Source organism: Mesitornis unicolor, unplaced genomic scaffold (assembly GCF_000695765.1).
Source record: "Mesitornis unicolor isolate BGI_N332 unplaced genomic scaffold, ASM69576v1 scaffold33085, whole genome shotgun sequence".
NCBI lineage: Eukaryota > Metazoa > Chordata > Aves > Mesitornithiformes > Mesitornithidae > Mesitornis > Mesitornis unicolor.
In genome coordinates, this window is record NW_010188062.1 from 2,539 (window position 1) to 16,622 (window position 14,084).

At 43.6% G+C, this 14,084-nt stretch overlaps 1 protein-coding gene across 1 annotated transcript; it reads right to left on the reverse strand.

The window, feature by feature from the left end:
• Positions 1 to 5,417: 5,417 nt before the first annotated feature.
• JMJD6 (jumonji domain containing 6) lies at positions 5,418 to 13,682 on the reverse strand. Its single transcript, XM_010185654.1, has 6 exons — positions 13,246 to 13,682; positions 10,059 to 10,345; positions 8,589 to 8,724; positions 8,333 to 8,471; positions 7,552 to 7,679; positions 5,418 to 5,831 (listed from the first exon to the last, which is right to left on the reverse strand). Exons 1-6 carry the CDS (start codon positions 13,680 to 13,682, stop codon positions 5,795 to 5,797), a joined length of 1,164 nt encoding a protein of 387 aa, XP_010183956.1. The 3' UTR covers positions 5,418 to 5,794.
• Between the last annotated feature and the right edge of the window lie 402 nt (positions 13,683 to 14,084).

A 14,084-nucleotide genomic window follows, 5' to 3' on the forward strand; every position in this document is an offset into this window, starting at 1 on the left:
TCCCTTGGCTCCCTGCAGCCCGGGCCACTGCGGTCGGGCACTGCTCCCAACTATAACGTGAACAGCCGGGAGAGCTGCCCCATTTACCAGGATGCACACTTTTACTGCCACCCCCAGCACGTGGACTGTGCAGGCAGTGGCTATATCCTCTCCTTACACAGATGCATCCCTCCCACCCAAAGGGCTGAAGCAAGGAGTTTCCATCCCCCTCTCTCCACCACAGTTGTACCCCAAAAGCACAGGACTACAAGAGCTGGTGGGAGACACCACCTCTCAAACCAGAAGGAACATGGAATGGTTATTTCCATTTGAAAACCTTTCCAGTCAGCTCTACCTGCCTCAATTTACACTTCTCCAGAAACAGAGGTGGCCGCACTCCCACAGAGGAGTCTTTACAGGTCTCGAAAAAAAGGTGAGATGCTGCAAGCATATTGGATTAATCCCAAACCAGTCTCAAAACGTAGCTGCTTAGTGCCGTGGCTAACACTTACGCAGCCTTGTTCTCTTTGTAACTTGCTTTCTAACTGCCACAAAAGAAATAGCAGTAATTATTTGCTTTCACACCAAACAGGAGGAAAGGAGCAAGAACATTGGCAAGGGTGCAGCACAGACAATCTAACCTCCATGTTTCCACACAGGTAACCTTGTCCTGTTTGCTCCCCAGCAGCAATTTTAAAAATCAGAATGCTCTCCTCCTTGTTGAAATGAGGTATTAGGCTGCAACTGTCACAAAAAGGAGGATAGGTAGATAAATCAGAGGAATAAAAATAAATAGAGTCCAGATTGCGAGGCCGCAGAGGCGCTGAAGGAGATACCAGCAGTATCTGCAAACTGGGAACAATGGGGTTGTCTAAAGCCAGGCACACAAAATTGCCCCTCTTGGGAATGAAAAGCAGGAGGAGCTGTGTCATAAAAGCATCTCTACAATGGCTCTGCATTGCTTTCAGCCACCACAATTCATAGCATTTTCTGGAATTGGGCCTCTTTAAATGCCAAACACCGACACACCCAGAGAGCCCACATGGAGAGCAGGGGCTCCTTTGCTAATTGTGACCCTGGCTGCACAGAGCTGGGCAGTGTCCAGCAGAGGATGCGAAGAGAGCACAGGGAGATTTGGAGAGCAATGAAAAGGAGATAAAAAATGGGTTTGATAGGGGACAGTAATCAAGAGAAGCATTTGCACCAGTGTTTGGGAAAAGAAGGACACAAGGTTATGCAGAAATGGTGAAACTGCTGTCTCCACAAAACCATTTACTCTTCAAGGTGTTTAATTTTACAATACATTAATATAAGTATTTCAAAAGCCTCAAGCCTGTCCCACACTGTTTCAGCATATTTATCTACAGTTACTGGTCTTGACAAAGCACAATAACAAAATATACAAATTTTTCCTTGCTCCACAGCCAAATACCTAAGAGGCAGCTTCAAACACGCAGGAGCACTCTTGGGGGTGGCTCTCTCCCTGAACCTCCAGGTATCTGGGAAGGAGGAGGGCTGGTCCAGCCCTTCCACAGCGACTCTGCACTGTGGATCTTATCTGGCAGCAAAGCCAGCAGCAGAGTGCGACACCTGGAAGATGAAACCCCCTCTCACCAGCAGCAAAAGAAATACAACACAATGCTTCTTGTAACAGGCAAGGGGCAAAAAGCACACATTGCAGTCTAGTAACAAAGCTACTGACACAAACCTTTCTCCCAAAGCCACCACCCCCCATCATACAGAAACACTAATCACATACAAAATACCCCTAAAGAAAGTCCCCACAGCACCCCCATAGCCATTACCTGAACACCATTTAGCAAATTGTGGTACTGAGGGAAACAGTAGGGTTTTTTAGATCGTGATATGAAAAAAAGTGACTAGCCGACAGGATAATGCAAAATAATTGATTTTATTTAAAATAAAAAGCAGAAACACAATCATCCAAACAAGACATTTAAGAGTATCCCAGCTCTGCTGGATGGGGCGATACAAGCAGCTAACGGCAGTGGCAGGGCTCGGTGCTGACAGCGTGACCGTCAAACGCATCAATAGGATCCTTCCTTCCACCCTTCGCAAGGGGGATGCCAAAAACCTCCGATAACTATTTACCCACAGTGGCATTTCACATTTGATTCAGTCAATGGCCTTGCTTCCTGCCCCACGATGGCTCGTGATTCGGGGAGAAGGGTCTAGGTCAATTATGAAAGAGGTTGTTGTCTTTCCTTCTAAGCATTTGGAGAGGCTTAATGTAACCGAGAAGACAAACTGGAGCCAAGCTGGGAAGGGGAAGGTTTGCCAGTGCTTCTTTAGCATCACCTGCTCCCACAGCACTTGTGCAGAGAACAGGTGCTGAGACCAGTGCGCCTGTTGCTCACAGCTACAGTTCTGATGGGGTATTTTTTAATTGACTCTTGAACTATCACAGCAGGAAATCCTGCATTGGTTACCAGGCTCAAAAGCACGGCCAGAGCTCACAAATCCCTCTACCTTTCACCAGAGCAGGCAGGACGACCACACTGATACACACAGTACAACTGGGAAGTCCAAACCCAGCACATGGCTCCCAGCCTGTCCCTGGGAACAAGGCAGCCCCAGAGTACTACTGGCTGACACAGCGCTGTGGTTTGGGGTCAAGGAAGTGAGGGGCTCCCTGTGTCTTGGTGCTGGACCACAGCAGCCCTGCTACATCCAGGGGCTCTACAGCACCCAAAAGCAGTGGGGTTGGAACAAGACATGGATGCCCCAAGAAGCACAATCCTGGAGAAGCAAGAGCACAAAACCCACTCCCCCCAGGCAACCTTCCACAAGCATGGAGATAGGCACAAAGGAAGCAGTTTTTAACTTCATTCCTCATTCACCCAGCCTGGAACAAGGGCCTGGGAAGCATCAGCTCCCCCCCTTCCTGTAAGGCCAATGAAGCTGACTCCCTGATGAGAGATAATTTAATCTAGTTCTATTTTTAAAAAATCCTGATCTAGCAGGATCTCCTGTTTAGAGCAGGCTATGAAATGCCAACAGTTAAACTCTGGCGAAAACAAAAAGCCTCGTTCTGCTACAATTTCTGTACCACACAGCAATTTTGGAATGGCCAACACAGAACACTACATGGCCAGGAGAGCTGAACAACATCCCCAGTGTTCTTTGTTACAAAAAGCTAATGCCAGGTTAGGAAGTCTCAGGTTGCTTAGGATGTCTGGAACACTTTTTGTGGGAGGATGACTTCAAAGCCTCTTACACAGTAATGACATTTCAGCTTCACAACACCCCTGTGAGGTAGGTATTTTCCTCATCTACTGAAACAACGCCAGCAGCTCACCAATTCAGCTGAGGCAAGAGCCTGTAAGCGGAAGAATCAGAGATCCCAGAAGTCAAGATTCCCAGGTAGCCTAAACAGATACACCTTTGTTTCACATCAGAGAGTACCTTGTGGAGAAGCCAGTATAGCATTGCTGGTATCATGATGCCTGCAGTCCATTTCAAGCATGCTGCTTTTCTGTGAGGGATGTCAAACGAACACAGGCTTCAGTCTGAATTTGTTGTATTTCACACCATGGAAGAGTTCACAGGCACGGAAGAATACTTTGCACTCTGCACCTTCCCAATGTGCTTCTGGTGGCAGAGGTCTGGCTTTCCCAGCACAGTGATCAGGCTTTCATGCAAATGTAAGACTTTAAGACTGCAAAACTGAACCGTGCATGCCAAATTCAATTGCAAGCTGCAGTGCAAGCCATCTTCCTGACACACTGTCAAGCCACCAAAGATGGCAGGGGACAGTTGTCTAAGGGCTCCTTTCACAGTGACAGAATTCAGAGCCCTCACCTCTCCAGGCCCCCAAAGTCTTCCAAAAGGCAGCAGCTGCAGGCCGCTCTGTCTGAGAAGACACAGATTGTGCAGGCTCCCAGGCTGTTCAACTGGGCAGGAAAGAAAGGCAACCTTGGCCAGAAATGCCAGGAGATTTAGAAGTGGGTGGGGGTTTTTTTGTTTGTTTTTTTTTTTTTGTTTGGTTTTTGTTTGTTTTTTCTGGTTTTTTTGTGTTTGTTTGGTTTTTTTTTTTTTTTAAATGAACTAACCTTGTGGAAGAATCTGCAGCAGTCTATGGAACAAGCGTGGCTCACTTATGCCTGGCTGTGAGAGGAAATTCAGGAGTCTGGACAGCTGGAGTGTACCAAAAAAACCTTCCTTCTCTCCATTTTTCCACCACCAGGCTGCTCCTACACAAAGTGACTGGCAGAGGAGATTCAGAAACAGAGATCCTGACAGATATATTTAGCACTCCCTTGTAAAACAGGCTATTGCCTGGTCTCCAAGAAAGGAGAGTGTTTAAACAGGAAGAGACAAGGTTTAAAAAAAAAAACCAAACAGAAAACCCAGACAAGCAATGTTCTAGGTGCCATCAAACCCAACATATGTAAGAAAGCCACAGTTAAGGCTGCCAATCTGCTTTTCAATTCTGCTGCCAGTGCCTGGGCATTACTGCATGTTCACTACACACACATCACTTCTTCTTTCAAGTTTCCTCTCCCAAAGAAGAATGGCTGAAGTGAGATCTGATACCCACATCCTATGTCTCAGGAAAGCCCAAAAGGAAGCACCCCAACCCAGCTAGCATCTGACTGTGCTGTTTGGATAGAGAAGGATCATTTCCTTGCAGCACACCTTCAGCTAGACAAACCTCTTTGCTGACAGCACCATCATAAGCCTCTGCTAAAAAAAACAGGAGCTCCAACAGATCCCCTGGGGATGAGAGCTTTACCTGGCATAATACAAATGCATCTACACAGACTAAACAACACATTGCATTTTTAAAAAACCATAAACCAACAATATATCCCCTCCCCAGTCCTTTAAAATTGGCACCACAAGTTCTGGAAACATCTGAACCCACATCCTCAAAGAAAAGCCATCTAGGTATGTGAACTGCACTGGCTTAAACAAGCCTGCGGCTCTGTAACCACTTGGTATTTAAAGCCCAGCAACTGTTGTTATCATTGAAGAGCCAGACTTTGTCAGTTGTTGCCTGGTGCGAGACATAATACCTGCACCTAAAGGACTGTAATCACTGGCAAACACTGACTTTTTTTCACCCCAGTTTTTGCTGTGCAAGAAACTCCAGTATTGTCCTGCTCCATCGAGCTTCCTATGGCAAGGTGCTAGTGCATCTTTGTTACCAGTCATTGCAACAGACACAGAGCAAAAGCAAATGGGCTGTTGCTGGTTAATGTGTTGCACCTCAGATGTATGCATGTACATTAAGACCACAAAAGATGCTTCAGGTCAGTGGTCACCTCCGCTGAAGTTGCTTCAGTGTTTGGAGCGTTCATACCACCTCCCCTTCCTGAAACCCTGGTGTGAGATCTGTCAGACGTTCAGACAGGCCAAAAGGGCTGGTGTTCCTTTCCTCAAGTGTACAGGACAACATGTAAACATATGACAGTGTCAAAGCAAGGCAGGTTTTCACATTTACCTGCTGGTTTTAAAAAAAAGTTCTTTAAAAACTGACCATCGTCTTCCTTGCCAGTTACGTGAACCATTAAATACTTGGCATGTCCTCACCCAAAGCTGGGTTAGTAGTGCACTCACTCAGGGCGCAGAGGGAACAAAGCATTGCACAATAATGTGGAGTCAGGGCATTCCCCCGGGAGTTAAGGAGCCAACCTTTGACAGCACATAATGGAGATGGATGTCTGGGTCGAGGAAGAGTGACACAAACTTAAGGACTGTGAGAAACCGAAGCAGAAGGGGGTAGAACAGATCTGGCTGGCTGCTAACAGAGCTTCGATCGGCAGCTGCCTCTGGGCGGGCGTTGTTACTCTCAGGGGTAGCTGCGGCCTCCACAAGATTCCCTAATCCTGTCAAAAAAAGCACAGCTGCCTGTCAACAACTACAGCATTCCTCTCGTATCAGGACACGAGATCGCAGCATGCAGGTTAATTGCTTATTCTTCCTACAGAATTGTACAAGCTAGGTAAGATTTTATGCTTGGAACTGTTTCTATCAATTAACTCATCACACAACAGGAACAGAAAGGCCACCCATTCTCACAGAGTAAAACAGTCAACACACAGGAGGAAGAACAGTGAAACCTGGAAAGCAAACGTTCTAGGCAATGTGCTAGTATTTCAGGTAGTCCTTTCAAAATTTGAACTGCGAACAACGCTCAGGATTTTTAGAACAGATCTGCATGTGTGCTCTGCATTTTTGGGGTTTTATTCCCCCCCCTTTTTTTTTAAAAAAAAAAGCAACACCAAAAACCTACAAAAAACACCACCAAAAACCCATCAAAAAAACAGGGTCTGCATTAAGGTTTGTTGTCTCCTGCTGCTTATTCCCTGCCTGAAATCACAGTGGCTGCTGAAATGGGATTTGACAATGTTGTAACAAACAATTGTTAAATCCTCCAGGGCAAAATAAGCAGTCAGTACAGTTCTCTCCAACTGTTTAACGATCCTCTGTACTTGTAATTCAATTTATTCAGTTACGAGCAACTCCTGAAAACAAGACAGCAGTGTATCACAGCAAGAAAAAAGGCAACATGTACAGGAGCAAACAGATCTTCGGGCACTACACTAGGAACTCAGGCATGATACCGGGAATCTGGACTTCCTCAGGTAAACTGCTACCACACGCATTCTTTAGCGGGCCATGCAAGTCACCACAGCACTTACATCTATGCCAAACCTGGAGCACCCAACAGCTCAGGAACTAGACAGCACCCTAATGCAGACAGGCAGCTAAAATAGCAGCATCTGTTAACCAAATTGCAAACCGTTTGCTTAAGAATTTTGGCAAGTCTCTGCTATGTGAGGAAAATGCTTCACTTAGCAAAAAAATTTCTAAGTTCCTCCCTGCAGCATATACCCAGATTCCCAGTGTTTCACTGTTTTTAACCTGGCAAGTCCAGAGAACTTCCTTTCTCAGCAACTTTACCCTAAGCAGTATCTATTCTTGGTTCTGGTTCTGCAATATTAATATTCTCTCCCTCTAGACTGACTAGAAATGTGTCGTCCCCCTTCCCCCCTACCCCAGCTTTTTTCTTTAAATAGGTAACACAGACATCTGGGATGAGTTTTGCCTTTAAGAGATAAAAACAGTGGGCCAAATTGCCAAACTGAAGTAATTGGGCAACAGTAAGTGCAACCATACAACTACTTGAAGGTTTTCCATTTGAACGAGGTACTGAAACATGAGTCTCGCCTGTTCATTCCTCATCTTTAACTGTTTACTATTAATTTGTGCTCTCCGATGAGCACTCTTAAAATATCCCACCTCTCTCAATTAAAATAAAATACTTTTTCTCTTAAAAGAGACAACTAGGAAAAGTGATAAAACTGTTTATTAAATAAAGTAAAAAACCTCATTAAAAAAATATCAAGAATCTTAATTTCCACTTTGGAGCAATTAAAATAATTCATGGAGGGAAGGTATCACCGCTGGCCAACTGCTTTACATTCCGTAAGAGATGCCCTGCTCTCCATCCCTCTTGTCCTGATGAATCACCCTGTCCTAACTCTGCCAGCTCTGCCTTGTATTGTCTTTAGCTTGTTTAAAAAGAAGTTGCCATTGGGTCACCTGGAGGAGCTGCGCTCTTTGCTCACGCAGTCGTCCTGGGAAGTTGTATCACCGTTACCCATCATGCTGCACGTTCTCCTCTTCTTCCTCCGGTGCATCATCCCCTCCGTCTCAGAGCCAGAGTCACACTAAAGTATGGAGAGAATTCAGAGAAACCCAGTAAGCTGTTTGTGCTGTGGAATTCACTGCAAGAGCTACTCAGCAACCTTGAACCATAAATATTCAAAGAATGTGCTATTTTAGATTAGACACATGACAAATTCTGTGATAAACTTTTAAGTGTTTAAAAAACAGAAACAGGTATGTTCACAGATTTCATCACTGACTAAACTAAAGGCAATTGATGTGTTCATTTTGGGTCCTAGAAGCACTTATTTTTCCAAGAGCAGACTCAGTGCTTTCTGAAGCACTCAGGTGTCTAGAAAAGCCCCTCATCATAACTGACAGTCTCAGGTGTGGATCTTGTTCCCCCCTCCCCATTTTTAAAGCATTAATCTTGCAGCCATTTTACACCAGCATGGATTAGCTAAATGAGTGACAGATTTATATATAAAATAGACATAGATCAAACAAAGCAAACTAATCGTGCAACACAAAGAGAGGCTTTAGCAAACAGAACTTGCAAAGATCACAAGCTCCCCCCACCACGTGGCTTCGTTTAGTTGCTTTCTACTAATTTCTCCTGTAAGACATGAATATTAGCATAGGACCATGTGTGTGGGTATGGAAAAGACAATGTAATCGCAGGATATGGATCACCTACTGCAGTAAAAAGCATTACCTCTGAATCGGAGTCTGAGGAGCTGGAACTCGACGAACTGGAAGAATCGCTCGAACTATCAGAAGCAATACCAGTAGATTCCTGCAGGTCAACTGAGTCAGCCAAGGCTGCCAAGTCAGGATGCTCCTGCTTCAGGATCCTAAATACAGTTGAAATTCCAGGGTTAGCCTTTGGTTTACATGCAGTGTTGCTGTTCAATAGGGTACTTTTGGGTTTCAACTAGAGAATATGAAAAGAAAGCTGCTAAATCTCTTACCTGTACCATTTCCGTGACAATTTGGGTCTCCCTCTTACTGTCTTGTGCCACACCACAGGGAAGTTGGTACAGCTGGCAAAGTTTTGCGTGATGGCAATAGTTGTGTCGAGATTGAGAACTACATGCCACCAGCCACCTATAAATACAACACCAGAGACCATTTCTGGCTACACAGAAAGCCAGTTCAAGAACAGCCATATACATTTTTTTCATAGCAAAGGTGGAAACTGGACCTTATCTCCCAAACCCAGGTGAGTTTGCTGCCATGTCATCTTTCCTCAGTGTTATTTCAGCAGTCGCTCCAATGCTTTACAGATTCTTGTTACAGAAGGCCGCTCAATGCTCTGACCAAATTATCCAGCTCACAAACAGTCCTGAAGATCTGATCTGACAGCAACACACCGGCTATGGATGGTTTATTTAATAGCAAGAGCCACTGTAACCCAGACTGCAGAGAGACCCTCTCTGTTAAGCTGGAGAGCACTTTCCATGCTGGTTTAGTAAGGTTCTTATGACTACAGACTAATCTTTCATTTAAAGATAGACACAAAATTGTTTCCTCACACAGGATAAAAGTAGACAGTAGTGTTCTTAAAACCCACTTATAACTTCATAAAAAGACTAAGGAAACAGTTTAATGGAACCTGACAGCTACAAAATCTTAACAGAAGGTACACTGAGGAGTCACTAATAAGTGTCAAGACAATCACAAGGCACTCTTCAAACATGAAGCCAGCTGTATGCTAGAGACAAGCAATGGGGATAGAAGCTATGGGCTATGCTGCACAAAAATGGTGCAAGATGTAGAGGTCATAATTTAGCACTGAACTCATCTGCTTTATCCACTAACTGTATCACCGCTCAGTTATAATGGGCACACAACGTGCCAGCCAGTCAAAGAGAATGGCATTTTTACCAGATCTTTCTTCAGCTTTTGATTTCAAATGCAAGATGAAGCATAACCAGAGAGGTGGGTGGAAGGTGTCAGTGCCTTTAAGCAGTTTCTTTCCCACAGCTATGGAAAATATACATGCAGTCAGACTACCCAGGTTACAAATATCAGTCACGACTTTGGTGCAGTGCATATAAATTCAAACATCTTTTTGTCCAAGAGTTACTAATACTCAAGCATCCCTATTATTTTATGCCTTGATGGTTTCCTATTACTGCAATTTAGTTCAAGATCACATTCCTGTCATGCTGCAACTTGGGTCCCATTTGTTTTTCATCTGTACCACATGCAAACCTATGCTACAGGCCATGTGTGTTTCAGGACAATCAGAAAAATAACTAAAAAGGTCTCAAAGTCAGTCTATATTGAAATATATAGCCCTTTTGAAACAGCTGAGAGTAGTTTCTTTTGTAAGAGATGAGCCATACAAGAAAGCTGAAATATTCTCTCTCTCTATAATACATAAATGTTAAAAATATGCTTTTTGTCCCAGAATTCCTTACTGGATTCATACCTACCTGGCACAAAGACAGTCTCGCCTGGTTTCTGTAAGATTTCCAGGGGTTTGAATTCAGGGGGCCAGGTGGTGAGCTGCGTCCTAGGGTAGATGACATTGAACCAAGTGATGGCCTCATCCTGCTGGTTCCCCCCCTCTTCTCGCGTCACTTTGATCAGCTCTCTGGGAGTGCTGGTAGGGAACAGGCACCACCGCTTGTGTCCCTGGACTAAGGCATTCCATGCACTGGTTCCCAAGGGATCGATGTGAATTCCTGTTCCAGAGCGAGGTGGGCCCATCACAAACCATCTGCAAAGGAGAAAAAAAAAAAAATCCTTTAGTCAGAGAGCAAGCAAGTGGCCACCTTCTCTTTAATTTGTATTAGACAGAAAATTACACCTGTTCATTTCACATACAGTCAGAAATCAAGGTAGTTATAGGTCCTTAATTTACTTCCTCACACTACAGCAAAATATACAACGTGGGCTTTACTTAAAAACCAACATGAACTGGGCCAGGAAAGTGAAGATCGCTTTTTTAAAAACAAAATATAGGTATAAAATATAAACAGTTCTTTAATAAAATATATACTTATTTTAAGGTTTATGAACATGATTAACTCATAACAGCCTGCATTAGGATTCTTACTACACAGGGGATTCTCCTGATACTATGTTTTTCTATAATTTGCTACTCAAACGGATTCAGAATTGCAGAACAATAAGGAACAAACAAAAGGCAATACAAGTAGGGAACAGAGCAAAGTTATGCAACCCTGGCCTCCCTCTTTGCCTTCATTCATTTACAAAAAGGCTTTTCATTCTAACATTTAACTAGCTGGAGCTTCTCCTCCAGTGACTGTTCACGACTTGGTGTGTATACTCTCATTTCCTATTCGCAAGATTTTCCCCTCCCTATAGAGACCTTTCCCCTGCAACAGAACAGTAAGATCCACCAAACCAGATAAAACAGTGTGAAGTGACTTAACACCACACATCAAGAAGAAAAAATGGCAATAATTGTTTAATGGGTAGCAGAGAGGGTAGAAGCTAAAGCACCAACAAGACCCCTCCATCATGTGGCTGACAGACAAGTGAAACCAGCAAGAGAAGTTCAGAGGTTCAGAAAATATTGGAAGTCAGCATGCTCTTCATCTCCCCTTTCCACACGTGAAAATTATGGTGGTTTCCAAGAATCATTTGTTAGCACCAACTGTAGGATTGTAAGTCTGGTTATCAAGCTGCACTCTTTCTACTTCACAATAGAGCCATAAAAATGTAAAAAAGCAGGTGTTTGTCATTTCTATCGTAAATTCACTCCTTAAAATCCTATTAGCCTTTGAAAGCTAATTAAACTATAGGCAAAACAGTCAAAGCTTTTACTCAGGAGTCAGAAGAAATTGCACACAAAGATCTATCTGGTACATAGACAAATACACCGTTCAATTCCATTTTTCTGACTATAACCTACACATGCAGAAGATTTAAAAATCCTTATTTAGCAACACTATCACTTACCAGCATCTTTCTCCAGGCATTTAATTTACAATGAATATAGCCCAGTTTGCTACAAGACATCAAATTTACTGTTAAAAACCTCACATCCTGTAACTGCAAAGAAAAAGCAGAAACCCAAACCCCCCACCCGTCCCAGACTATAATAGCTGCTTCAGTCAATGGCTTCCAAAAATTAATGCTGTTATTTTTAAAAGGAACAGCTCTAATAGAGATGGTCAAAACAGCACGAGTTCTTACTGTAAAATCTATACTCTATTACACCTCTCAATCCAGAGGTCAATCTGCACAGTTCATGTCCTGATGATATGATTACAAAGCACCCCTTCCTGATGGATTTTCAATTGTACTCTTAAACTACTGGATACTCTTCATCCCTTGCTGTACCTGGATGAAAGCCCTACCTCTATGAGCCATCAGTGTGCTCTCTCACATCACTCATCTCTCAAAAAACAGTAACAGCCTCAAAAAACCCACATTTTCCAGAACAAAGTACAAGAATTGTGAATATCAAGATCACAAGCAAGGAGCTCAGCATGTGCCTGTAGGTGGGGAGGGTGTGGGGGAAAGAGATATCAATGTGAGTGAGTCATAACCAGATTATCCAGTTTACCTATAACTTAGATAAATGATTCCCAGCTCTGTAAGTGTATTCAGTTTCTACTAAAGACTACACTTGGTGTGTGTTTGCATTTGATCACAGCACTGTATGGTCCTTTTAGAAGTGAATTATAAAAAGAGTCTGCTACAACACTGTAAAAACCACCTACTTCAGTGTTCTTAAATAAAATTAGCTTCATGCTTCACTCCTGCAAAAGCACAATTGGACTACAGACATGTGAAACACTGCAGAGAAGAGTACCATTATTCATTACTTGTTCTACTTCATTAAAAAATGAAACAATAAAAAACCCACATCACAGCCTCATGTCACTCAAAGGACAAGGTATTCTCTGACAATTATAATGTGGCTGTAAAGGCTTTAATTACTTGGGAACACTCAACTTAAGTTCATACTGCCACGGAGCATTATATTAACATAGACAGAAACCACTTCTGTATCTAGCAGCCCAAACACAAAGTTGTTCCATTTGATTTCAGGAATGAAGTGTCATTTCAATCCTTTTACAATCAGATGGTGTTGAAAAAAAACAAACCAAAAACTGACAACACAGATGTGGTATCTTGTTCTCTCTCACAATCATCTGAAGAGGAGCTAAGAACCAGTTTCCACTCTTCATACTAATCTAGCTTAAGATCTTTACCTTAAAAGGACTGACTCATAATTAAACAAAATTCCACTATGTACATAAACGACTGTTGCAAAACCCAGGAGCTAGTCCTGAGGTACTTACAGTTTGAGGGACAGAAGGCACAAACAGCAAGAATTTAATCTTCATAACTTCCAGTAACTATGTATTTTTTTTAAATCTATGTAAGATAAATAAATTAAAAAAAAAGAAAAAAAGAGAAGAAAAGAAAAACCCCATAAACTTGTAGCAACACTGGTGGCAGAAATGGAAATTGTGATATGCAGATCTGCCTGCTCTTCCCCCTGTGTTACAGATGCATAATCATTCCAAAATAGCGGATATTAAGCTATCACTCCATTTTATACCAGACAATCATACCTATTTAGGAACAGCTAACGAGATGGAAAATACCTGGTTTTACCTTACTGTCACTGTACTATACCTGTAAGGCGGCCTTCGTTTCTCCCCTGCATACTGAAAGAGATCATCAGTGAAGAATTTGGGTACTTTGTAGTCCTCCAGGAGTTTTCTGCGCTTGGGATGCTCTCCGTAACTGCTGTCAAAGATGTAGAGCGGGCTGTCATCGCGTGTGGTTTCCATATACTCTATGTAGTATTTCATCTTCATCTTCACAGAATAACCGTCATTGTCCTCCCCACATTTGAACTTCTGGTTCCTATACTTGCGTTTCAGTCGTTCCAGAGTCCACTTCTCTTGGGCAGACCATCCCACCTGAGCATTCAGCAAAACTACAGGCTTGTAAGGTTTTTCATAACGCTCAACAAATTCCTCCACTGTTAACTGGAGTGCATCTGCCCTCTCCACATTGTCCTGTGAAACCGAGAGGAATACAGAAAGGATATTAGGCCAGACGAGCATCCTAGAGCTGCGCTTTCTAAGTCATCGCAGAGGAGCTTGACACTCATACTTTGCTCCACACACCACGAGGGTATCAAGCTGCCTACGTGTTATTTTAAGCTCCCCGAGGCTGCAGTCCCATTTCGCATGCCCCGCTCCTTGCGCCCAGCAGTAACACCAGCAGGCTGAAGGCGTTTGGCTCTCCTCTCCACCGAGGCAACTTCCCAGGCAGAGAGGCCACCCCTGCCCTTTGGCTGACACGTTCCCAGCTGCATTTCACCCCCTCGCCGCCCCCAGGGAAAGCGCCGGGGAACTGCGTGGGCGTCCGGGTACTGAGGGTGCCCACCCTACCCCAACGGGGCCCTAACCTCCCCGTACCCCTCGTCACGTGGAAGAAGGAAAAAACGCGGGTGCTGCTTGAGC

What these genes read in the sequence shown, in the direction of transcription:
- JMJD6 (XM_010185654.1), bottom strand. Translation starts at nt 13,682, where the DNA reads ATGCTCGTCTGGCCTAATATCCTTTCTGTATTCCTCTCGGTTTCACAG. An exon ending in AAACGAAGGCCGCCTTACAG is followed by an intron (nt 10,346 to 13,245) that starts GTATAGTACAGT and finishes TCTCCTTTGCAG; the next exon opens with ATGGTTTGTGATGGGCCCAC. An exon ending in CGAGACTGTCTTTGTGCCAG is followed by an intron (nt 8,725 to 10,058) that starts GTAGGTATGAAT and finishes TTGTATTTATAG; the next exon opens with GTGGCTGGTGGCATGTAGTT.